Source organism: Amphibalanus amphitrite, unplaced genomic scaffold (assembly GCF_019059575.1).
Source record: "Amphibalanus amphitrite isolate SeventyFive unplaced genomic scaffold, NRLGWU_Aamphi_draft 000093F_arrow, whole genome shotgun sequence".
Classification (NCBI taxonomy): Eukaryota; Metazoa; Arthropoda; class Thecostraca; order Balanomorpha; family Balanidae; genus Amphibalanus; species Amphibalanus amphitrite.
The window spans coordinates 581,709-606,217 of NW_024881589.1; the positions used below are offsets into that span (position 1 = coordinate 581,709).

The 24,509-nt window shown below is 46.6% G+C and overlaps 2 protein-coding genes across 2 annotated transcripts; both read left to right on the forward strand.

Annotated features, from left to right (window-relative positions):
• The first annotated feature begins 1,062 nt into the window (after window positions 1-1,062).
• Window positions 1,063-2,494, forward strand: LOC122380201. The gene has a single exon (XM_043363164.1). It carries the CDS (start codon window positions 1,500-1,502, stop codon window positions 2,460-2,462), a length of 963 nt encoding a protein of 320 aa, XP_043219099.1. The 5' UTR covers window positions 1,063-1,499; the 3' UTR covers window positions 2,463-2,494.
• A 766-nt stretch (window positions 2,495-3,260) lies between these two features.
• Window positions 3,261-24,117, forward strand: LOC122380203 (N-glycosylase/DNA lyase-like). The gene is made up of 5 exons (XM_043363166.1): window positions 3,261-3,729; window positions 20,647-20,970; window positions 21,161-21,443; window positions 21,777-21,971; window positions 22,390-24,117. Exons 1-5 carry the CDS (start codon window positions 3,650-3,652, stop codon window positions 22,720-22,722), a joined length of 1,215 nt encoding a protein of 404 aa, XP_043219101.1. The 5' UTR covers window positions 3,261-3,649; the 3' UTR covers window positions 22,723-24,117.
• The last annotated feature ends 392 nt before the right edge of the window (window positions 24,118-24,509 follow it).

The following is a 24,509-nucleotide window of genomic DNA, read 5'->3' on the forward strand; positions in this document are numbered from 1 at the left end:
CTGATTTTGGCTCGATATAGTCCTACTTTTTTAGTTTCAGTCCCATTTATCGTAATGAGGCCAATTCATTGTTACATTGGTACATCTTTTGATGACATATAAGCCTTGATTTTTTCTCCAGCTCGCCCGAAAGATGATGAAATTTGCATGCATGCCTATGGGTGAAGGGAGATTCTGCCGCCGTGGTGACGTCACGGTAAAGGGATTCTGGAGCTCGTGAACGGGGGCTGATGCAGACGCAGACTTTCTGTAAGAATCTTGATGCAGACAACGCTACGGTTAAGTTACCATTTAGGCATCCTCTATGGGTTATGATTGCGTCATGTCCGATGACTACAAAGGTACAAATCCTTTTTCAGTGTATTTAATTTGTTTCTTTGGCCGCGAGTTTTGTTCGAGATGAATACAATTGCGGATTTATTTTATGGCTGTAGTTTAGGCGTATTTACATGCGGGTTTCAATTATGGCGCAACAGATACAAGAGATAAATCGCGCGCGCGCGCACGTGGCCGGGTCAAGGTCGAGCCACTATGGTCGAGCTTTTGAGTCTGTCGGCCTTGAGTCTGTCACGTGTGCGAGGTGATGAGAGGGCAGATTCTGCCGCCTGCCACCTCATTTTGTCTATTGTTGTGCTGTAGGCAGGTCAATACTGCTTGTATCCCGTGGTTTCTCTGATCCTCGACAGTGTGACTAATCATGGGAATATATGGAAGAATTGTCTGTAGCTTGCAAGATGTCAGTTTGTCATCGGTGTTGAGAAGTGGGCAATCATTTAGGTGAGTTTTACACTTTCTCGAAAAAAGGTTGTCATGTGGCTGCAGAGTTTCTGTATGAATTCATCATGTCATAACCTCAGTCGTCTAAGTTCCAGGTGTTACTTTGGCCCTGGGTCAATATACTGATCCTGGGGATAATCTAGAATTTGTTACCATTGTGAAATGAAATCAGGCTATATAGAACAACGGGTACACCAACGACGCGGAAAGCGTCCATTTTACCTGGATGAGTTACATCAGTAGGCGGAACTATGGTCAAGCGTACCCATTTTCGGGAACGCATTTTCGTTCCCATGTTTGGGAACGATAAACCCAAATATGGGAACGCATTGAAGCATCGCGCGGCCTGACGTGCCTACCTGGGACAGGTGCGGGTGTGACAAACGGCCGTGCCCCGTCGGGGGAGACTGTTGACAGAGGTGAACTGTACCCTACAGCTGTTGATTCATCTGTGTTGGTGTTGTGACGCGGTGGAGCACGTGACCGTTTATCCGACAAATGAGGACAAGTGGCGCGAGTGGTGCGTGTCAGCGAGCCGTCTGCGGCGTCTGTGTGACAACTGACGCCACTCGCCGCGGTGCTGGCCGTGCGGTTGGGGGAATGGTGCGGTGACGGCCGGCCCGCGGCCGCTGCCGACTGTGCTCTGTTGAGGCGGCGAGCGGTGAGCGCTGGGATGCCGGAGAGCGTTGGTACACCAGCGTGACGCGGCTGCTGGTGGAGCCATGCTGGTGACGCTGCTGCTGTGGCTGGCGGCGCTGGGGCCGGCCTACGTGATGAGCTGGAAGGGCTGCTGGGCGCTGATGGACCTGCTGCTCCTGCCCAACGACCGATGGCTCTCCGCCGTCGTCTCGCTGGCGATCGGCGTGGCCGTCGGCTTCCCGCTGGTGTTCATGCACCGCCCTCTGACTGAGGCATCGGCGGGCCGGCGGCTGGTGCTCGCGCTGCACCACTTTGTCGGTCTGGAGGTGCAGGTGCTGCTGTGGCGCGGCGGCTGGATACTGGCCGACCTGGTGCTCGGTGTCCGCTCGCTGGGCGGCCCGCTGGCCGGCCTGGTGACGGCCGCCGTGATGGCCGGCACCGGGTGTCTGCCGACGGCCGGCACCGCGCCGCCGGTGCCGCACCGGCGCGGCGCCGAGCCGGCCGCCGCCGAGGCGCCGCCGGCCGCGCGCGCCCTCCTCACCCTGCTGCCGGTGCTGGCCGCCTGCGTGCTGGTCTGGCACGGCGCCTGGGACGCGCTGGACTCGTGGCTGCCGCCGAGCGCGCCGCTCTGGCAGACGGCCTCTCTGCTGGGCGGCAGTGCAGCGGCGCTGGCGGCGCTGCTCACGCTGCCCCACGGCCTGGGCTGGGTGGCCAGCGCCGACGCCGCCGAGGAGCGCCCTCACCGGCTGCTGCGGAGACTGCGTGAGGACTTGCTGGCGGCGGCGGTGACGGTGGCCGTGGTCGGATACTGGAAGGCCCTGTTCGACCTGGCGGCGCGCCTGGCTGTGCCCGGATACCCGGGTCTGTCGGACGCCACACTCATGGTGACGGGCTTCGTGGTGGTGGTGCTGGCCGATCACTCGGCACAAACGTACGCTGTCGGCCGGGTGACCTGGAGCACGGGCGACCTGCGCTGGCTGCAGCCGTTGGCCGATGAGCCGGACGAGGGCGGACAGCCGCTCCTGACGGGAGACGCGATGCCGTAATGTGGTGCAGTCGCTATATGCTCGACAGTAACGGCCTGTCGTTCAGTTAGTTGCGTTCTGAACGGATAATCACCCTGTGCGAGGTTGTAATTTTGGGCGTATTTGAACTGCGTCTTTTGTGAATACCGTTTTAGTCGTTTTAGTGTTTTTATCCAATAGGCTTGGTGAATACTACAAGCAAGTTCATAAACCATGGGGCCTTGCATGAGGACGAGGTTATGTGAGGTTATGCAGAAGCAGACTTTCTGTAAGAATCTTGATGCAGACAACGCTACGGTTAAAGGAAATAGTTCACTTTCACGAAATTATTTTTTTTTGCAATGGATTTATGATTTTTTATGTTCAAAATGATCAGCAAAGAAAATAAAACCTATTTATAACAAAAGATTATTTTCTATATTTTGATAATAAGAAGAACTTTTCAGTTTCTGTAAGGCACAGGCGATCCAGTATGAAAAGAGCACGGGTCCCGAAAATTCTTCAGAAACTAGAGAAATGATCGCGGCCACCGGCATTTGGGCGATCTGCTGCTGCTGAATGTCCTTATTGATCAGTACGAGAATTTCTCTAGAGTTCTCGTAGATAATTTCTCTAGTTTCCGAAGAATTCTCGGTACCCATGCTCTTTTCATACTGGATGCGAATATATGCAAGGCACACATCCTCAACGCAAGACACCTTTTTCGGGACGAGAAATAGAATATCTTTGCCTAGGGTGATCGTTGGGCTGTAAAAGCTCCTGATTTATGCTCGTCTCAGCCCAGGCTACGGAACTGCTATTCCAGTTCAAAACCCATGTTAAAAGTGAACTATTTCCTTTAAGTTACAATTTGGGCATCCTCTTTGGGTTATGATTGCGTCATGTCCGATGACTACAAAGGCACAAATCCTTTTTCAGTGTATTTAATTTGTTTCTTTGGCCGCGAGTTTTGTTCGAGATGAATACAATTGCGGATTTATTTTATGGCTGTAGTTTAGGCGTATTTACATGCGGGTTTCAATTATGGCGCAACAGATACAAGAGATAAACCGCGCGCGCGCACGTGGTCTTTTGAGTCTGTCACGTGTGCGAGGTGATGAGAGGGCGTTCTGCCGCCTGCCACCTCATTTTGTCTATTGTTGTGCTATAGGCAGGTCAATACTGCTTGTATCCCGTGGTTTCTCTGATCCTCGACAGTGTGACTAATCATGGGAATATATGGAAGAATTTTCTGTAGCTTGCAAGATGTCAGTTTGTCATCGGTGTTGAGAAGTGGGCAATCATTTAGGTGAGTTTTACACGTTCTCGAAAAAAGGTTGTCATATGGCTGCAGAGTTTCTGTGTGAATTCATCATGTCATAGCCTCAGTGGTCTAAGTTCCAGGTGTTACTTTGGCCCTGGGTCAATATACTGATCCTGGGGATAATCTAGAATTTGTTACAATAGTGAAATTAAAGGGACCCTCCCACCTTAACATTAGTTTTGAGTTGAGATAGCCAAGTTTGCGGCCAGGCTCAGAAACCACCATTTATCCTGGTCGCATCCCCCGCAGCTTTATGGTGTTCAAGAAATTTCTTCCCTTTACTTGCAGGGTGGGACCAGCGTGGTCCCTATCTCTTAACCATTACGGGAATCTGATGACGTCATCAGGCTTTTGAACGTCCGTTAAATGTTTGACTAAAACATTTTGTAGCACGCGGTGGTATATGCTGCTTTGCGCGCAACAAATGCCGCACTTTCAAATAAAGTCGCTAGGAGCAGCGGAGATCCCAAAAAGTAAACAAAAGTAAAAGTCTAATATCTTGAAAACTGGTAAATATTTTTCGATGAAATTTGGTAGATATTCGTTTTTGCTCTTTCTGAACCGAGCGACATCACATTCATGCCAATTCATTAACTTTTTTGAAGGTGGGAGGGTCCCTTTAAATCAGGGTATATAGAACAACGGGTACGCCAACAACGCGGAAAGTGCCCATTTTACCTGGATGAGTTACATGGGCCCTGTTTCACGGTGGAGCGCTGCGCCCGTCGGCGTGTTGGGTTTCCATGGCAATATCAACAAACTTCCCTCTGGCGCTACGTTATGACGTCATTGCAAAGCCCTAGCACCCCGGCGCCAGCACCATCCGCACGCTAGCAGTATTCGCACTCAAACTTCTGTTCAATTGGTACTAGGTTCTTCAAGGTCTCTGTTCAAAACGCGATTTACCATAAGCCAACGGATCGCACACAACGTCATTCCCAGTGTCCTGAAATTGATTTTTCGGAGAGTGTGATTGAAGCCGCAAGGACGTCACTATTTCAAAAGGACGTCGATATCGGTGCGGAGCCTAAGCCACTGAAAATCCCTTACCTAAATCTCTTAAAATTAGCGATTTTCACTGGCAATGTTGACTAATAGCACCTCAAGGCATCTCAAATGATCATATATATGTAGACACAAAGTAATGCCAGTTTACCCCTAGTACAATACAAAATTAAATCATTCACCACAAACACCAAAACAACACTTTGAAGATGTCTAGTTCTTGTCCATGATCGTACACAACAGTCAACAACAAATATGCTTCAACAAAAATCAACCCAAGAGCCAGCGGCTATCACTAAATATTGACGTCATAAGAGGGACATTATATCGAGCAAGAGGACTGACGTAAAAAACAGACGTCCAAACAAAGAGGTGGAAAACAGTTCGGAAAATTAATTTCCATAGCTTCCTATTATGAAATTCAATTAAGAAAACTCCAAGTTGGACGCTGAATTTTTCTTGGCTGGAAAAAATGTGAAATCATTGTGCACTTTTCAGTTTTGTACCGACGTCGATTAAATGGGAATGACAAGGTCAATCGACGTCCCCAACATTGCGTGTATTTTTTAAGCCAAGGACGACATACTTGAATTAATACTGTTGAAATTCGGTAACTTTATTTTAATTCAAACAAATAAACACTAAACTTTTTCCCCAACCACTATCAACATATGCAAAATTAACTACTTTTGAAGGACATGTTCCAGGGGCAGCGCTACCCCGTTACTGTGACCTTCTGAGGGGAAAAAATAATTAAATATGTTACAGTAGTTTGATACAAAAGGTATGTTGCGTGCTTATAGATAAATGTCGAATTAATATATTCGCATGATAAATTTTTATCTATACACTCCACAGTTACTAAAACTGAAAAGTGGAAAACGATGTCCTCAGATCCCTCTATTCCGACATCTTTTCTCCTTCATATGGCAGCTATTACCTTCATATGGTAAAAGAAAACCTATCCATATCTGACGCACAGAAAACGAACATAAAACCGCGTTGTTTACTGTTGCGGCAGTTGGCCAGCGGTGTAGGAAAGGGGAGTTGAGTGTAAGTGGGTTTGTGAGGACTTAGGATATATTTGTTGTCATTTTGCATAGCCGTGTTTTTAGGCTACAGAGGTGATATTTCTTTTTGTTAGTTTGCTTTTGGTGTTCGATATACCTGCCGACTTTTATCCCGATCCGTAAAAAAATGTCAGGGACGTCGTTTGGCTTTCCGGGACGTCACAAAGAGAATCTGTTAAGGTGTGGGTTTCCACCCAAATTCACGAAAATCAGGACACTGGTCATTCCAGTGACGTCTGGTATGCCTCGGCTCCCAATGCGCTGCAGCGCGCAGCGTCGGGCGGTGAAACAGGGCCATGGAAGGTGACATATTTTTTTGAATATGGAATAAATAGAGTATTCCATTCCGACGAGTAAAGCCAAATTCATAATGCAGTTATTTTTAAATTATATGGACCAGAAATAACACTGACCATAGTTTAAAACTTAGAATAAAGTTAAATGAAAAGCCTATAGTTGATACCAAGATGGAAGGAATCTATGGAAGGCGGAAATGGCAAAGCTGTTTAATTCTTAAAATGTGTTTGCAAGCAGGATTTATGTGATGCTAGCGACATCTATTAATGTAATCGGGGATGGTCACTGGCTGATCGAGTCCGTGAGCAGTATCGCTAACTTACGCTAGTACAGGGTTGAGGCAATGTGCGCATGCGCAGGAACTAGCGCCCTCATGGAGGGGCTTTTGGTACACTCGGGTGCAGATTGATGTTCCACCACTCCCTAACCATCGGGCTCCCATGGCTCAGCACTGGCTGCTGCAAGTGGCAGCACTGGCACTGGCAGGCAGTGCTGAGCAATGCTGAGGGCAGGCAACACTGGCAGCAGCCACTGCTGATCCATGGGAGCCCGATGGGTAGGGAGTGGTGACTGGTGGAACATCAATCTGCCCCCGAGTGTATCTCGGGCAGCGCCCAATGCTTTTTGGACCTGTTATGGTCTCCGCGTAAAAAAACGCTAGATAAAAAGGTTGTAGAGGAAGCTTTAGGCTACCTATCCCCACAATAATATTGGCAATTTATCTTATAGCTTACATGTGGGGCTCGCTTGAAAAAGGTCCATTTAACGTGCAAACCCTATGGGGTAGTAGTTTTTGAGCGCCCATTTGGCCTAATGCTACCAACTGTATCTGTAAGAAACTTGGTTACTACAGTTTGCTTATAAACAGCTGACTGCGCTGCGCCAAAGCGTCGGCGTTGCCTTTTCTGCACCACATGCGAGTCGATACGGTAAGTTTGGCTCATATCTGTTGTAGGTAATGAGACATCTTTCTGTAGAAAGTCGATGCGACTAAATGATAAAAAAAAATGCCCCAACTAATAAGCAGTGCTCGATATACATAGGTGCAGGAACAGGGGGGATGGGGGGGGGGTCCACTGTGACCCCACCTCAGAATAGTTTGCAATCACGCCAGAGCTAGAGTTTTTGACCGATCAATTTCTTCTCTTCAGGTTTTAGTTAGGGTACCAGTATGTGCAATTTGTATATCTCAGAATTTTCATATCTGTGACCTGAGGTCAGGCCGGACTCGTGACCTTTACATTGCAAGCCTATGGGAAAATATTGAAACGCCTCCTGCTTCGTGTAAACGAGTTCAAACCACCCAATTCTTTCAGTATTTGGAAGATTATCTCATCGGTGATGATCCTGGTACAGGGACCCGCAGTTGCTACTGTACACATACAGGGTGTCCGGATAGTTCTGGCGCTTTTCAACATTTTCTAAAACAAATGCCATTGGTTCATAGATACTAATCAATGGATCAAAACAATGACCAGGGACACCAAGCCACATGCTTCCGCTACGTGCTCATTCAATGTAACCACCGTCGGCGCCGACGACGGCCTCGACGTAGGGGAGGAAGCGTCTGCGGGTTTTGACGATGCGGGGCATTTCCAGGTCCTCCCATGCTGTCATGATGCGAGTCTTCAGCGACTCCAGGTTGGGGTGAGAAATGGCCTAGATCCTGTTCTACAAAACGCGTAGCACGCCTTAGTCGAGCGGGTCAGGTTAGGAGAATAAGGCGGCCTAATCTCATTTCGCCACGGTGATCTGGCCCGGCAAGCTCCTCTGTCAGTTTAGCTTGAATGGCGGCGGCGTTGTTGGAGGGTGCTCTGTGCTGTTGAAATGCGAAGTGACCCTTAGGGCATGTCGTCTTGACCCTCGGGTTGATGTGGCTGTCCAGGAACCCCTCGTGGGCCAGCCTGTTATTCATTTATTCGACATTGACGAAGATGATGGGACATTTTTGTCCATCAGACCCCCGCACTTTCTTCGATTGCCGCGCTGAAATGCTGCTCCGTTCCCATATCGCGTTCGAAACGGTCTGAGGATATTTTTTAAGGAATCCCCGAGTCGAAATAAACCTTTACCTGCTAAACCATTCATCGAAAAACGCCGCATCGCGCTGCAACTCGCGCCTCGTTCAAGTCGCACCCGGCCGCCGCGCGCAGGCATTCAGCGACAAGGCGCATCTTCGCCCATCTACCCATCACTGAAAACGATTTCAAGGTCATATTTACACGACCCCTGGCTGAGCAATCAACGAGGGGTCATGTCTGTGATGATTGGCTGAATGTCCAATAATCACAGCGCGCGTTACACGGCGTCCAAAAGAAGCGCCAGGACTTTCCGGACACCCTGTATATTACCAATTTAGAATTGCGCTATTATTTGCTAAGTGCTGGCCATTGGAGAAAGGAAATGTAGCGCAAAGTATGGAGGAATAACACATGTTTGCTCCTAGCACGTATGTTTTGTATAATTCCTCTTACCGCAACAGATATTCTTCCAAAACTACAATCGTGCTATTTTTCCGCGCCGGTTGCCTCCCCAGAGCCCGTCCTTGGTATCGCCTATAGCTTCCGTTCCCGCTACGTGAATGAAAGTCACGTGACTACTACAGGTTTGCGCTCAGTACTAACACACCTAGCCCAAGGGCCGGTCCATAGCGGGGAGGGGTAGAACGCCTGAGCTCCAGCGCAGTGGAGGTGGTGGTGGCCCGTATCATAAAGAGGCAACCGTAAGCAGAACTACAACTGCCGCAGTATAAGATTATGATCAAGTTTTCTTTAAATGTATTGATTGACAAGAAAGTGCAATGTTTATCCGATATAATAAAACGGTGTGCAAGGCCTTGGAAGAACTATAAAACATATTCAGCAACGTATAAATTTCTGATACAGGCCATGACCTTTCACCTTGCCTCCGGGGAGGACCGCTCAGGAAGCCACATACCGAACGAATCGAGGCCTCGCAGCGCGGCGGCAGAGGAGGTGGATAAACCATCGCCAGATCTTTCGATTACTTATGTTTCCAGAAGAAGGAGGGGGGTGGAGGGGGGGGGGGGGGCTATTTTCAACCCACTCACCAATCCTTTCCTTATTAACTTATAGCTTACCGAAAAATGAAACACATTGGTGGCCGTCACGAGATGTAGCGAAGAGTGCCTCAGCCACACCGGTTTTGAGTAAACTTTAAGCATTCGAATTCAGGCCAGTGATCCTGAAGCATTATTTTATTTTTGTCGTGCATAAGCTGGGATGACGTGGTCCAAGTTAATTGCGAAGAAACGGTTTTAGTTTCAGAACGTTTATGAGGCTAGTCGCGCCAAATAGTATACGTTTGTTGTAAAATGTCAAATAGCATGTTGACGTGCTATCCAGATGATGGAATTTATTTGACACAAGAAGTCAAAAAGTGGCATCGTTAGTCATCCTGCATACCTATAAATCGATTCGTCACCTTGGTTCGAGCTCAATAGTTCTTTTCGCGGATGATCGGTTTCATTTTCTTTTATTTGGGGGGGGGGGGCAGTTTATGAGCCAGTAACCACCCTCCCCAGCCCCCCAAACAACCATTGTTGACAAATACTGTGATGGCCTAAAAAATGCCCTCAATTGTGTAACGTAGGGAAGAATGAGGTAACTTGAGCCGCTTTTGTTTTTCGTAAGCTACAGGCTAACTTACCTACTGATCATTTTTCTGCGTTTACGAGTTGGACGGACAGAGTGGTCATTGCGCACGTAATGGTGGCCAGAAATGTTTCATACCGCTTATTTTTGTACTGAAAGGCTACGTCAAAAATCATCTTGCACGTTGCTCATCTTACCCCATGGGCGGGGTAAGTTGAGACACGTCGTGGGGAAAGTTGAGCATGGAAGGAAAAAGCGAACCTCTTCTTTTCCCGGGCGCGGCGAAGAGTGGGCTCTTTTATTTACTCCATGACATACATACTTATGGCAAAGTTTTTTTCCTCCATCAAAAAGTGATTGTTTTAAGCCTTCCAATAACTCGTCAAGTTTTCTATCACGAAAGAAATCATTTTATCCTTCAGATAATCTGCAAATCACTTACAACTTGTGTAATCAACAAAGAAAAACAATTTCCTACCATTTTTATTCAGCAGATACAAGCGCAGCTCAGTTTGGTTTTCGACAGCGGAGACAACAATGGCTTATCCGGCTCATCTTCCCCCAGGTGAAAATGGCTCATCTTGCCCCACCCGTGGCCATTTTCGATTAATGACACCCGCTAAGGAAAATAACCATGCACCGCAGATAACAACCATCTCATTTTAAAGGCAAAACATGTCTTAGTTATCAGGGGCGATACCACATGTTACCGGGTGCTGAGCGTGAGAACGTTGCCGTCTCACGTGAAAGACTACAGCATCGTAAGCGAACGGCACATGGAAGCTCAAGTCAATCAGCGCCATAGGAGCTGAGAAACATGGGGTGGCTAAACTTGCCCCTTGGCTCATCTATACCTCACTCTCCCCTATTTGGGGCTCGCAACCTTGATTCGTTAGAGTTATTTGTCCTATGAGAAAAACATTTTTAAATGGCCTCCTTACAATGAAATACCGAAAGATGAAATAATGAAATAATTATTGATGATTTCGACCACAGGTCATTATCAAAATAAGCCAGACAGAACTTTTGTCAAACTCAACTTTTGTCGACAAAAGTTCTGTCTGGCTTATTTTGACAATGACCTGTGGTCGAATTCATCAATAATTATTTCATTATTTCATCTTTCGGTATTTCATTGTAAGGAGGCCATTTAAAAGTGTTTTTTTTTCTCATAGAACTTATACCTATGCCTTACATACAGCAAGTGCTTCAACAAGAGTTATTTGATGAACGAATGAATAGCTCCATTTGAGCATCAGCTGAAATCAATCCTAAAATTTAATCTACCAGTCTGCAACGAAAAGGTTTAAAAACCAGTGCAAGTTAGGTGCAGTTTCTAATCTATGCCGTTTTTTATTAAGTGTCTCATAGTTCAATTAATTGAGCCGCTTCTCTCACGATTCATTTTATGTGTTGCTTACATTGTTCAAGAAGTTATATTATTCGAGCTCGTTGGTCTTAAAAACTGCTATCGAAGTAAATTAAAGTGTTTCGGGCTTCGGCACTTAAAAAGCAATCGATATTTAACCCTCACCTATTTAGGCATTTCTTTTCAGCGTCTTACATGTAGCGGAGGGGCGTAGAAACCTTCAGCCATTCGGCCCTTGATAAAAAGAGCCAGAGCTTCGCTGAAAAATAAAAAAGAGCGTGCTGCTCGTGACGAGAGAAATCCGATGATTTGAGGGTTCTGGTCATCGCTGACGAGAAAAAGCCAATTATTTTTATGTCCTGGTCAATGCTGAGATCCTAGGTCACTGGTTGACCTCCCAGATCAGGTTAATAACCCAAAAGCACGGAAAATTGGGTCCTGTTAGAATTTCTACAAGTGAAGTTTGCTGGGACTTGGCTTGCTTCTGACTGCGAATTTGCACGTGCTTTGATCAAAGATGATGTATCAAAGCATTTGGGGTAGGACGGGTCACGCCAGATCACCCATTAGGCGTTCTGCCGGCTATATAGAATGTTAACCAGCACTTACAGCCTGGCAACATATTGCATAGGCACTATAACTGATACTTAAGTATGCCTAGTTTTCAAATGCTAAAATGGGTGCTAAATTTCAAACCAACACTTCCTAAAAACCACAGTAAAAAGGTGTAAATTTAAGGAAGTTAACCGAGATCATTTCAAGTAAATGACCTTAACCTGAGTTTCACGTGACCTTGGCACCCACAACAATTAATGAGACAAACATTAGATAGTATATTTCACATGTTGTCACGTTGCTAATCACGAAACGACTATGGAAACACACAGAAGATGTGCGCTGACTTTCAATTGCTATTCTGGCCTGACATGATCTTGAGAAAAATAATCACAGGTTAAAGGTAATTTGGTTCAGGGATTTAAAATTATCAGACAAGATGTAAAAATGATAAGGGCTATTTAATTTTCCGGGAAGTTGTAAAATTGATTAACTCCAGGGCACCAAAGAATCGTCGCAATCCTTCGCTTTGCTGCGATTTATTGGTGTAAAACAGCGGGCGCGGTCTACTTACCTCTACTTACGTAATGACATGATGTGGAGATGGAATTAAATTGATGAAATACTAGGACTTACTCCACAAGGAGATCGAATGGGTCGGAGCGCTTTCAATATGTATTATACATATCGTCGTCAGCGAATCAATAACGGGTCGAATCGAGTCGGGTATCTCTTCGATACCCGACTCGATTCGACCCGTTATTGATTCGCTGACGACGATATGTATAATACATATTGAAAGCGCTCCGACCCATTCGATCTCCTTGTGGAGTAAGTCCTAGTATTTCATCAATTTACCTCTACTTATATGTGTGGTGAGGGCTAATATTCATTTTATCTGTGTTGATGAATGTGCAACAATTTCTATATGAACTGAGACCAGTCCATATGAGTATGTTTTTCTCACGGACAATGACAATATAAAAAACAATGCGAATACAACCAAACGTCTCGGACAACAACGCGCCTTCGTCAGTGGAGAAAAATAAGTGTATAGGTTTAACCCTCGCCCCGTTGGGGGGGGGCATTTTGGCCCCCCCTGTGGTTTTTCCTGAATAGCAAGAAAACGGCGGCGCGCAGCGCCGCCAAATTTTCAGTACTTTCCGGGCATCAATTTGACACCTTCACACCAAATTTCAAGTCTTAGGTCGCTTTAGGTCAGGAGTTATTGAGGTCAAACTGAGGTCATGTTCGAGCAAAAATGAGCAAAAAACATGCAATCTTGAAACGCTCACCAAATCTACAGTTATCAAGCAATTTCAAAGTTCTTTATATGGTCTAATAGACAAAAAGCGGCGCTACAAAACTGCAATCTCGGATTTTCAAAATTTTGGGTTTTTGACCCAAAAAAATTCAAAAAATTGATTTTTTTAGAAAAACTAAAAAAAATCCAATTTTTTCCGAATTTCGAAAAACCGGAATATATGTGATAGTCCCTGCGCTTTTCTATATACATACCAAATTTCAGATCGATATCTCGTTTTTTGGCCAAGTTATAGCGAAAAAAACTGTTCAAAAATGATGACGTCAAATTTTTGAACTCAATTTTTAGCGATTCTAGACCTCGTACGGCAAAACAAAGACCACCATTGAACTCCCCGTGACGAGCTGCATCGATTCGATACCCATTTTATGGAAAAATATCAACTTTGAAATTTGACCTTATTTGACCTGACCTTGACCTGACCTTGACCAAAACGTGACCTAAGCTGGCCCCAAAGGCTGCCTGACCCACATAATCGCATTTGTCATGTAAAATGGACCATAAAACATGTATCACACGACACTTTCATATTGTGACCCCCCAGTGACCTGACCTCAGTGACCTGACCTGGTATCAGTGACCTCAACTAGCAAAATATGTGTTTGAAGAACATTTCCCCATCGATGATTTTCAATGAAATGCATTTTACTCGATTTTACAACGCATTTCTTGAAATGCCTGTAAACGGTGAAAATTGGACCTTTGACCTGACCTGTGCAGTGTCCCAAAATTACAATTTGGGTTGGGTTTCTGAGTGGGAAACTAGAGCCTGAAAAGGTCATTGAGAGTGGAAATCAGCAAAATGTGTGATAGGAATTTGATAGATGAGGAAAAACTTGACTATTTCAGTGCGTGTTTAGGGCTACAGCACTGGTGTCGGTGTTATTTCGCTCACTTGTGCAAAAGGACCATTTGAGAGTGGGAAATTCGCTTCAAAAATCATATGCGAGAGTGAAAAATCATTCACCACTGGGTGTCGTCTCCCACCCAAATCAACATATTTTGGGACACTGGACCTGTGACGTCATCGGTTTGACCTAGGTCAATAAAATTGGGTCACAAGGTAGTTCCCTGATAGGGCTATCCAACACCGTTTGCCGCTTGTCGCTACGTTGCGTGGTTCTCGAGATCTTAGGGGGGGGGGGCCAAAATGCCCCCCCCCAACGGGGCGCGTTGCTCGGCAGAGCCCAACGGGGCGCGGGTTAACATCGATGAGAACTAAATGCAGCACCGTCTCGGTCTGGCCAGCCGGGTTGCCGATAAAATACACAAATGTTTATAAGCTTCCATGATGTGCTTAAAAAACTGCCGAAAATATATCTTTAAAAAATAAAGATAACTACTTCATCGATGTTATCGAAAGAAAACATGTATGCCTAATTACTCATTTCTTGCCACTGACGGAGGCACTTTTTTTGTGCGAAACGTCTGGTTTTATTCGTATTGTTATATTGTTATCGTATTGTCATTCCCTGTGAGAAAAAAAGGATAACTCTTCAGTTAGTAACCATAACAGCGAAACGGCTTATTGTAACACAATTCACTGTGTATACGAAACCTATAAGTCCCTAAAATAATTTTATATACAACTTTTAAAAAGATACAGCTCATACAGCTTGGGCATACAATTTTTTTCTGCATTAAGATAATATTAATTTATCTCCACAGAATATGGTAAATTAGTGCTGCTGAAGTTCGCTTTCGAAGCGTCTCCTCCAGACATTCCACAGCTCTCGTGCCATTTTGGATCACGGAACATGGCTGGGCGCAGGACACGTCAGGTCGTCTGCGAGCTTGGACGGACCACGTGACCACCTCCTCCACTCCCCCTCACTCCCGTCCCCTTCCCCAGCAGGGCGTCCGATCTAACCGCGCCCCAGGCAGTCGACTCGGTCCGACCCTCCCCATGGTCGAGCCACGGCCCGGTGCCGCCTGAGTTTGTGCCGGGTGCAAAACTGGAGCAGTAACTAGCGCCGGAACTAGTAGTCAGCACGACCATCGTCAGATGGCAGGAGTAAATGGAATAAGCGGTTCCAGGTTTCAGAAGGAATGGGGCAGGAAAAAGCGCTGAAAACAATGTTTTGCTGATATAGCCATAAAAAGTTCACTGAATTAGGAGAGCAGCACATCAGTTTAAAGCCCTTCAGATGGTGGTTTTAATAAGCACACAATCATTTCCCAATTCGCCTCCAACGGTGTCACAGGCCAAGAATACGCTGAAATACTAGTGTGTACAGAAACAACTGCGGGTCCCTGTACCGCTAATTGACAGGGGCACCGGCAAAGGTCATCTGAGGTCATGTGACGTCATAAATCGTTTTTCTGTCAATAAATCACGACATGATGGTGCTAAAGACTTGTAAGTGGTACCAAACTGCTCGCCTGGTCAAGGCGCGTCGTTTGGTAGGGGAGAGTGGGGCACATTCGTGCATGGGGCACATTCGTTTTCAGCAGTTTATGGGAACACGAGTGACTGCACGAGCTCAAGGTAAATTATGGAAATATGTCTGTCATTGCCGCCCTTCGTTCGCCGTAGAAGACAACACTGTACCTGATGTCATGCTTGATAAAAACGCAAATTTGTAATATTCGTGAGCTTTCCAAACTTTTCTCATATCATCCATTTTCGTGATCCTGACTCGGAAATGTGGTTCAGCTTTTCAAAATTGGGGGTGAAGAAGCCCACTCTATTCACGGAACTGCTGCAAACTTGTTTGTTGAAAAAGTGTCATTTTTTTCAAAAAGAAATTTTGAAATATATTACTAATAACGTTGTGGGGCAGGTTCGTGTACGCACTGCCTGGGGGCACATTCGTGCATATTTTTTTTTAGTTTTTTTGCGATTTATGACTATCTGTAGTAGGTTTCTCTAATGACGCTCGCCTGACTCAGTCTCGACTGCTTGCGACGTCGTGACGAGCAATTCACGCGAACTTGGCGAGGTCACGGAGGCCGGCAGTTGGCACATTCTTGTTGGCCAGCCCATTCTTTCTACATTTGTTGTGCAATGCATTCTTGTCGAAAGGAATCAAGTGAAATGACCCCCTGCCAATTTCCTTTGGTAAATTTCTGGTAATGCCCGGTAATTTCTCGAATTTTGCCGGGTGAACGGAAGTGCCCCATCTCTTGAACGAATGTGCCCCATAGGTGGGGCAGTTTCGTGCAAATGTTCAGAGTTAATAAAAGTCATTTTTTCTAATGGAAGCAATAATTTTATAGGATAACTTTTAAAGAGGAAAACTATCTGCAATAGTTCCTTTTCATACTACAATCAACAATTTTGCCATTGCACTAACCAAAGAACAGATATATGGGTTTATCCATTTTTTGCACGAATGTGCCCCACTCTCCCCTATGCAGCATGACCATACCCCACAACCTCATTGATGAATGACCTGACCTTGACCTCGGGTCAAATTTCAAATTGACCTGTGAAGGTCATCACATACTTATTTCGCATCACCTCGGCGAGAGCAACAAAAAATGTATTGGCTTTATGTCTCTATGTTTCTTAGTTTAAAAGTTATATAGGTAACGAATTCCAAAACATTTTACCGTTGATGACCTCTGGTGACCTCAATATTGACCTGACTTGAAAATGTTTTATGTAAAAGTAATAGATCTTTAAACGACCTATCGAACGCCGTTTGCCGTTTGTCGCTGCGATGTGTAGTTTTTGAGATCTGAAGGGGGGGGGGGGGCGAATCGCCCCCCCCGCCAGTTTCTTGTCCCGGCGGAGCCCGCCAGGAATAGGGTTTAAGGTAGTGTGCGAGCTTTCCTGGACCGTATGGAGTTAATGGCCCAGATAAGGACAACCGGATTTTTAGAACTTATCCATACCTTCAAAACTTATGGAAACGTTTTAAATTCTTCAAATTTTGAGTACCCCAGTGCGAAATTCGCCCCGACGGGTTGTCGGTCGTACCCCAACCACATTTCACACCACTATGAACAATAAACGCACACACTGAAATCGCTATTACCGATATGCTCATCCAATCAAGTTTCGATAAACCCGTTCATCATCATCTCCTGCGGTTTCGAACACGCCTGGTGGTGCGGTAGACCGCGCCCAAAGCCAGGGCCCCGGTAACGTGAGGTAGCCGAGTCGGGGCAGCGTGCGCTGACCCAAGCCGGGGCCGCGCGTCCTCCCGGTGTCATGTGATAGCCCGGGGCTGCCCGCGGGGATGCGGTAGACCGCGCCCAAAGCTGCGGCCCCGGCTTGGGTCAGCGCACGCTGCCCCGACTCGGCTACCTCACGTTACCGGGGCCCTGGCTTTGGGCGCGGCTTCTGCTCATACTTTGTGGTGCGGTGGTGGTGCGTCGGGCCGCGCGCTCTGACTTCGGCCAAGAAAAATGTGTCAGCTGATCATTGTCATTTCTGCCACTTGCGTGTGGTGAAATGGGGTCATAACTTAAGAGACGGCTTTTTCATATCAATTATTTTACATAAAATCATATTTCAAACCATAAATAATGTTCGACAGCCAAATAAAAGAAACAATACCAATACAGGCTTACAGTTTAACCCTCGCCCTGGCAGGGGGGGGGGGGTCGATGCGACCCCCCCCTAAGGTTTTTCGAAGATAGCGTAAAAACGGCGGCGCGCAGCGCCGCCAAATTTGGCACAGCATATGGGGCAACCTTTTTACATATGACCTGAAAATTTCAGGTCCGAGTGACCTAAGGTCAGGTCACCAGGTCAGAAAAACCGGTACAAGGTCATGGTCAAATTTCAATTTTCTTTTTGCACCTGTCCAACTCACAGTTTTGGACTGATTTCCTTCAAACTTTCAGGATGTGCCAAGTTCACCGAGTTGTATAACATATAGTTCGGGTTTTTTGAGGTCACTGACCTGAGGTCAGTTAGAGGTCATTACGTCGTAATGTTAAGCCTATGGGAAAATACTAAATTCGGAAAATACTGGAGATATCCGCTTCATTCCATCACTTTTGTGCTTTGAAACCACAGTACTTAACAGCAGGTCACTTGGTGCTTCTTTGTTTGGTGTACTTATCCATGGGTCAGGTCAAATGAGGTCAACTGAGGTCAAATGACGTTTTTGCCAATAACTTGGCACACAATGACGCTAGAGCTTAACAAATGGTATCATTGTGTTCCTGGTGATCAGCCGAATCGAATGATATGCGATATGATGCAATTTGGTTAACTTGAACTTAATTTATAAATTTAAGTTTACTTAAAATTTAAGAAAAACTTTAAGTACACTTAAGCAAGCTAAAAAGTATATCATTCGACGCGCCTTGACGTGCTGAGTTCACTGGTGCTTTTATTTTTGCTTTATCTTAATTAGATCAAAAGTTATAAGCGAAAAACTTTTGACCTGTTTTTAGCGAAATTTTTATATTTATACCCCCCAAAACCCCCCTAAATATTGACCTAGAGCAACCAAATTTGCACAGGGGCGAGAACTCCAGGGGGCCCACCTACCTACCAAATTTGGTGTTTCTAGGTGCCATAGGAGCCAATCGCGAGGGGGGGGGGGTCGCATCGACCCCCCCTCCCCCCTGCCAGGCCGTGTTATGAAAAATGCCCTGCCAGGGCGAGGGTTAAGGCTCGACATTGTGTTGTCTACGATTAGACAGCTGATAACTCATTCCCGTACGTCAGAACTCTGTAATGACCTTTGCTTATTGTCACATGTGCGCCGCATTCGCGATTGTTGCCGACGCCTGTTTGCAGCTCAGCCCACTACAATTGTTATACATATCGAAAAACCGATAAACTTTTAGGCGAAAAAGGCACTATTCCAGGCCCATTTTTGATTTTTTTTTTGCGATATTAGGTAAAAACAGAAGCTTCTTATCCTAGGAAAAATAAAATGGAAAATCTTTCAAAGGTGGCACACTACCTTTAAGCGAGGCCCACGTGCAGATCTAGATAACTCCTCCATCTGTTCCACGAGCTGCTTCACATGTGGCAGAGACACAACGTACCGGTATTTGTCTTGGAAATCCCGTCCCGTGCAGACGCCCGGGGACGCCCGTGCATCGAGCTCTGCAGTAACACCACGCAGACGTCCTGAAAGCCATTATGTGCAAAATGACAATCTGAGGCCAGTTTTACCAACAGAATCAGAAAAGTAGCCGCCTGCCGGAATTTTTTGCCTAAAGATCGCTTCACATACGGAGCGTAAGCGGTAAAGCCCTATCCACTTACGTGTCCATCGCACTTACGCTTCATCGTATGTGAAGCGGTATTTAGGCAAAAAATCTTTGTCGTTGGTCTCGGTGTTGTTGAAATGTAAGTGGTGCAATGTAAGTGAATAGTAAGTGGCGTAAATGTTAAACAATTAACGCGTTGTTATAATTAAGTTGTCGCTTTCCTTTAGTCTGATGAACGTTGAGGGCGGATGTGACGTCATGCGTGACCTGTCACGTGCCCGCCCGGCGCTGACCAATCGCGTGCCGTTCCGGCTCCAGCGCCGGCCGGGGGTAGGGGCGTGTCAGCGCAGGTGGCTCCTTCCTTTCCGTGCCCGACTGCGGAGTGGTACACATGTTGGCAATGCGTCTTAATTTCAAACGGTAAGCGCTGAATTCATATTTTAAACGGAAACGTGTTTGGATTGTTTTGTCTCCAGAGTCCAGATATTCGGGTGTTGAAAGTCTCTGACAAAACGCTTCCACGCATGTGCGATATGTTTTTCTACTCAATATATATATCTATTTGTCTATTCATTACTCAAGCGCTGAATTGTTGATTTAATGTGTTAAAAGTTCAACCTTATGTTAAAACGTTATTTGGGGCCGCTTAGCAGGACGCAGTTTAAAGGACCTGGTCTGTGGGTCTATCTATAGGACCTGGCCTGTAGGACGTGACCTGCAGGATGCAGCAGGAAGCGTTTACCATGACGTGGCCTTGCGCATCTGTTGTAATAAATTAGAAGGGGACTAGAGAGTGTTGGATCGCCTGCTCGAGAGCCGACGCCGCCGTCGTCGCCCCGGCCAACGCTTACTTACACGAATACCGCTCCCTATCAGCATGCTGCGAGCTTACTGGCGGTTTGCGGCTTTTTATTGGTGAAGTTTTCGGAGAGTGTGCTGTTTTCAAAAAAGAGACCGAAGAATTGAGCAGCTTCTTCACCCTGGATTGCACTGCATTATCGCGATTTGAGTGCTGAGTCAGAGTCGCCTGCGTTCTAACCCAACAAGAACAAGATTTAAGAGGATTTTCCATGTTTTTTAGGCGTGCACGCTCGATTCTGTAGAACGCGCCTGCCGTCCGAATTCCGAAGTCCCGAAGTCCGAAGTGCGAATTTTTCCGACCTTGGTGTCATTAACCTGCCCTGGAAGTTCAACCAATCACATAGGACATCAACATTGGGTGTCATCGCCTCTCTTTTGTCACGGACAACACCCTCATTTTATACCTGGGTCAGGGGCCGGACGGCTGGGGTAGGGGTCCACCCGGTCCAACGGCACCACCCTCCATTATACTTTGACTCCGCCAATACGGGCGAGGGTTAAACTAGCATAGATTAGTTAATTCGTTCGTTTTTTCGCCAATGCTATAGTCTTTTACCGGTTGCAGTTAGCAATGAGCGTAAAAGCGCACTTCATGAATATTTTTTAGAGCCATTTGTAAGCGACATAATTTGTTTCATGATAATATTCGTTGTTTATGTTTTTTGTCACGTTATGTTTCAGATGGGTGAAAATGGAGTCTGGCGAGTGGGTGGGCCCGCTGGGCCGGTATCTGTGGATTTTGCGCCAGGACGAGACGGGCGTCGACTTCCGGGTGCTCTCGGCCGAAGGCGCCGGCCCCGGCCTGCAGCAGGTGAAGGCACAGGCGATCATCGAGGATTACTTTCAGCTGAGCGTCAGCCTGCCCGACCTGTACAGAACCTGGAGTGCCGCCGACCCCGCCTTCAAGAGCATCGGCGGCAAACTGCCCGGTGTGCGGATGCTGCGACAGGATCCTGTGGAGAACCTCTTCTGCTTCATCTGCTCTTCAAATAACAACATCCAGCGGTAAGCATTGTGCCTGTTTATCCAACAATTCATTATCCCTTATTTGATAGTGTAAAAGTTTTTTTTTTTTTTTTGCTTTTCAGCATAAAATGTGCTACACACTGTCAGATTTTTTTATGTCAATGTAGCAAATCCGTCCTGTCAGTGATTAGCTGAGAATCCTGACGGCGCGTGTCGCTCTGTCGGCCAGCATCACCTCCATGGTGGAGAAGCTCTGTGAGCGGTACGGGGAGCCCATCTGCGAGTACGGCGGCCGGGCGTTCCACGCGTTCCCCACTGTGTCGGCGCTGGCGGCCGCCGACGTGGAGCCGGAGCTGCGCCAGCTGGGCTTCGGCTACCGAGCGCGCTTCATCGGCCAGACGGCCCAGCAGCTGGCCGAGCGCGGCGGCGAGGCGTGGCTACTGGCGCTGCGGCGGGCCGCCTACCGCGACTGCCACGCCGAGCTGCGACAGCTCTGCGGCGTCGGCGCCAAGGTACGCTGACCGGTCCGTGGGATAACGTAATGATATACAAGTGTAAAAGCGTGCTTGGGGCTATTGGTGAGGGATGAGGCCATAGCAGGCGGACCACACCACCCACAAAGTAGGGATGAGTGTGTCATGATAGATTTGGTAGCAATGCATTGTCAAGTATTCAAGTTCATATATTTGTGGGTGCCATCTAGTTGGTGCTTTGTAGAACCAAACCTCTTTACTTTTGCCATCTTATGGTGAATGGTCTCTAATTTTGTTTTCTTTTGATAGTACCAATAGGATGGCAGTGATCATATTTTGACTGTGTGTGACCATTGCGACCCGGTCCGGCAGGTGGCCGACTGCGTGTGTCTGATGTCACTGGACCAGGCGGCCGCCGTCCCAGTCGACACGCACGTGCACCAGCTGGCGGCGCGCCACTACCTGCCGCACCTGCGCAGCGTCAAGTCGCTGACCGATCGCGCCTACCGCGAGGTGGCAGACCACTTCAGGAAGGTGTTCGGAGAGAGAGCCGGCTGGGCGCAGGCGGTACGTGCTGAAACAAAGGACGCGCATCTGTGGACTTGTGCATTACTCATAAAACAAGCTGATGCCTTACGGTTCTCGATCTTCATGTTTTACACATACCGCGTTTATTATTTTGTACGTACGTCAATCTATTTTGTTTTTTATCTCCACAATGGCATAGAGTGCTCGAATTGTTGTGAAGCGATGCTTACTTTCCTGCTTTAAGGTCCGTTCCAAAATTGTGTTACTTCATTCACGATTTAAATTCACATATTGGAAAGAATGATCGTTTGTTAGAGTTTCGAAGTTGACTCATTTGATGAGCTACTTTACTCTCGTCTGATTCGATCATATATTGAAGTGTTTTGCTACCGCCATTAAGTGTGCAGTGAAAGTGTTTTTGCGTTTCTTTTTTCATTCTTGTAATGCTTCATTTCAGGTTTTGTTTTGTGGAGACCTGAACGAGTTCAAGACCCTGCCAGATCCGCCATTGACAGCCAAGAAGACCGATGTACGGCCAGCAAAAGCCGGCAAATCATCTAACCAGAAGTCCGGAACCAAGAAATCAGCACGCTCTGCGTCTGAATCGGTCACGATCGTCAACGAACGTGCACCATTGAAGCGGAGTCGAACTTGCTCGTCGGCTAAAGAAACTTCCTTGGATGCAATCGGGGAAAACACTGGGAGCAGCTCCAAGGTAAGCCGTGCCGTCTCCACCGCGGAGCATCGCAGCAGTCGGCGATCTAAACGGCAGCAGGTGCCGAGTACGTGAACGTTAAGCGTGACTGAACGTTATTAGGCAGTCTGCCCTGTGGATCAGATCTGATCCAACAATGTTAGAACTGCTCTCAGGTACCTCTCAGGATGTTCCTAGCTGTGATTCACACCAGGCTACTTTTGGACGTGCACATAAGTCCGTTCCAATGAAAGACAACTGAAAGCCAGGTGGTTCACTGGTCACGCCACATGCATGCCAACTTGTAAATGGTCGATTTTTAAAGCCTTTTGTAACTGGTTTGTGCAATACTTTTTGAATTATTCACAAAGAGCCATCGCTAAATGCCTTCAAAATTGTAGTCCATACGTTTCTTTTTCAATTCCTTTTTTTGTATCTGAAATTTAACTTTGTAATCGAGTGACTCGCCTCAAAGCATGCTTTCATACTACGTACTAATGCCAGGAACTTTGGCAGCTAAAATAACTAAGTTGAAGCAGGTTATCCATTTAACGCTGGTTGCACATCAGACGCCATGGATGGGAAGCTTTGAAGAAATGTGATATGTTTGTATGTCTATGATTCAGTTCGAGAACACGTTTGGAGAGTACGGTCAACACCTCCAGACAGTTGAACTGCGTCACGGCCATCACAAACTTCAAATGGGGCTTCAAATCTAACGCGGAGGGCTTTACACCAATCTATTTACAGCAGTCAGCACCCTTACATCTGGATTCACAACTGGAACTGGATTAGTCGATTCACGCACGGTTGCGTTCTTATAGAGTCCCGGAAAGGTATTATCTCTTTTCGATCCGGTTACCGTTGTGGCCTGGCACGGCCTGTCTTCTTGCGTTTCCTCGGGTTGAAACGCGTTGTATTGTATTGCATAGTATGTACAATCATGAGCGATCCACACTTGACGTGGTACTTTCTGCTCATGAGATTGCTGCATTTTTGTGCTCATTGCCCAGTCGTTACTAAGCCAGACTGCAGGCCCAATGATGACTGTTCAGCTCGGCTTGTTTCGACCCGAGGTGGCCGCTCGGTGTGGTTCTCAAGCCCAGTCACCTAGTGATGTCGACCTCAGGGTCTTCCAGCAACCGTCTCACCGTGTGCTGGACCCGCAAACCGCACCCAATACTGTCCGTGGTTGCGAGTCAGTTTTTATCAAACACAAAACCTTGCGAGCTTCCGGGTGTCTCACAAAAACTCCTTAAAACTCCCCATCCTGCTTCTTGAACATCCTGGACGTCCATCAGAAGGGTTATGCTCTATCTGGGCCTTTTTCTCAAACTAGAACTGAGCTAGAGCACTACTCTTCAATCTTGTCCGAGACGTCGAATGTAAACTGCTTGCTGGCAGTTTACCACAGTCTTCTACAGCACGGCTTATGCCATGGCCATTTTCTTGGTAATGCTGTTACACTGAGCAGTATATTCCATTCCTTAACCCGCGCCCCACTGGGGGGGGGGGCTATTTATAGCCCCCCCTCCCGTTTTTCTGCAATAACTTCCAAACCGCTTAACGGATCGACGCAAAACTTTCAGTACCTTCGGCTGCATCAATTTGACACCTTGTGTCAAAATTTGAACTTCGTACCTACCATAGGTCGGCCGGAAATGACGTCAGAGTGACGTCATGTTCGTCCGATTTCGACGCAAAACATTGAACCACGGCAATCGCTCCCAAGAGCTCAGTTTTTAAGCTAGATCCAATTTCTTTGCATGAAAGAACTCAGAATTGACCGCGCTATCAAACTGCTATCTCGGATTTTCAACATTTTGAAAATTTCGAAAATTTTATATAATAATATTCAAAATTTATATTTTTATATTTTTTTC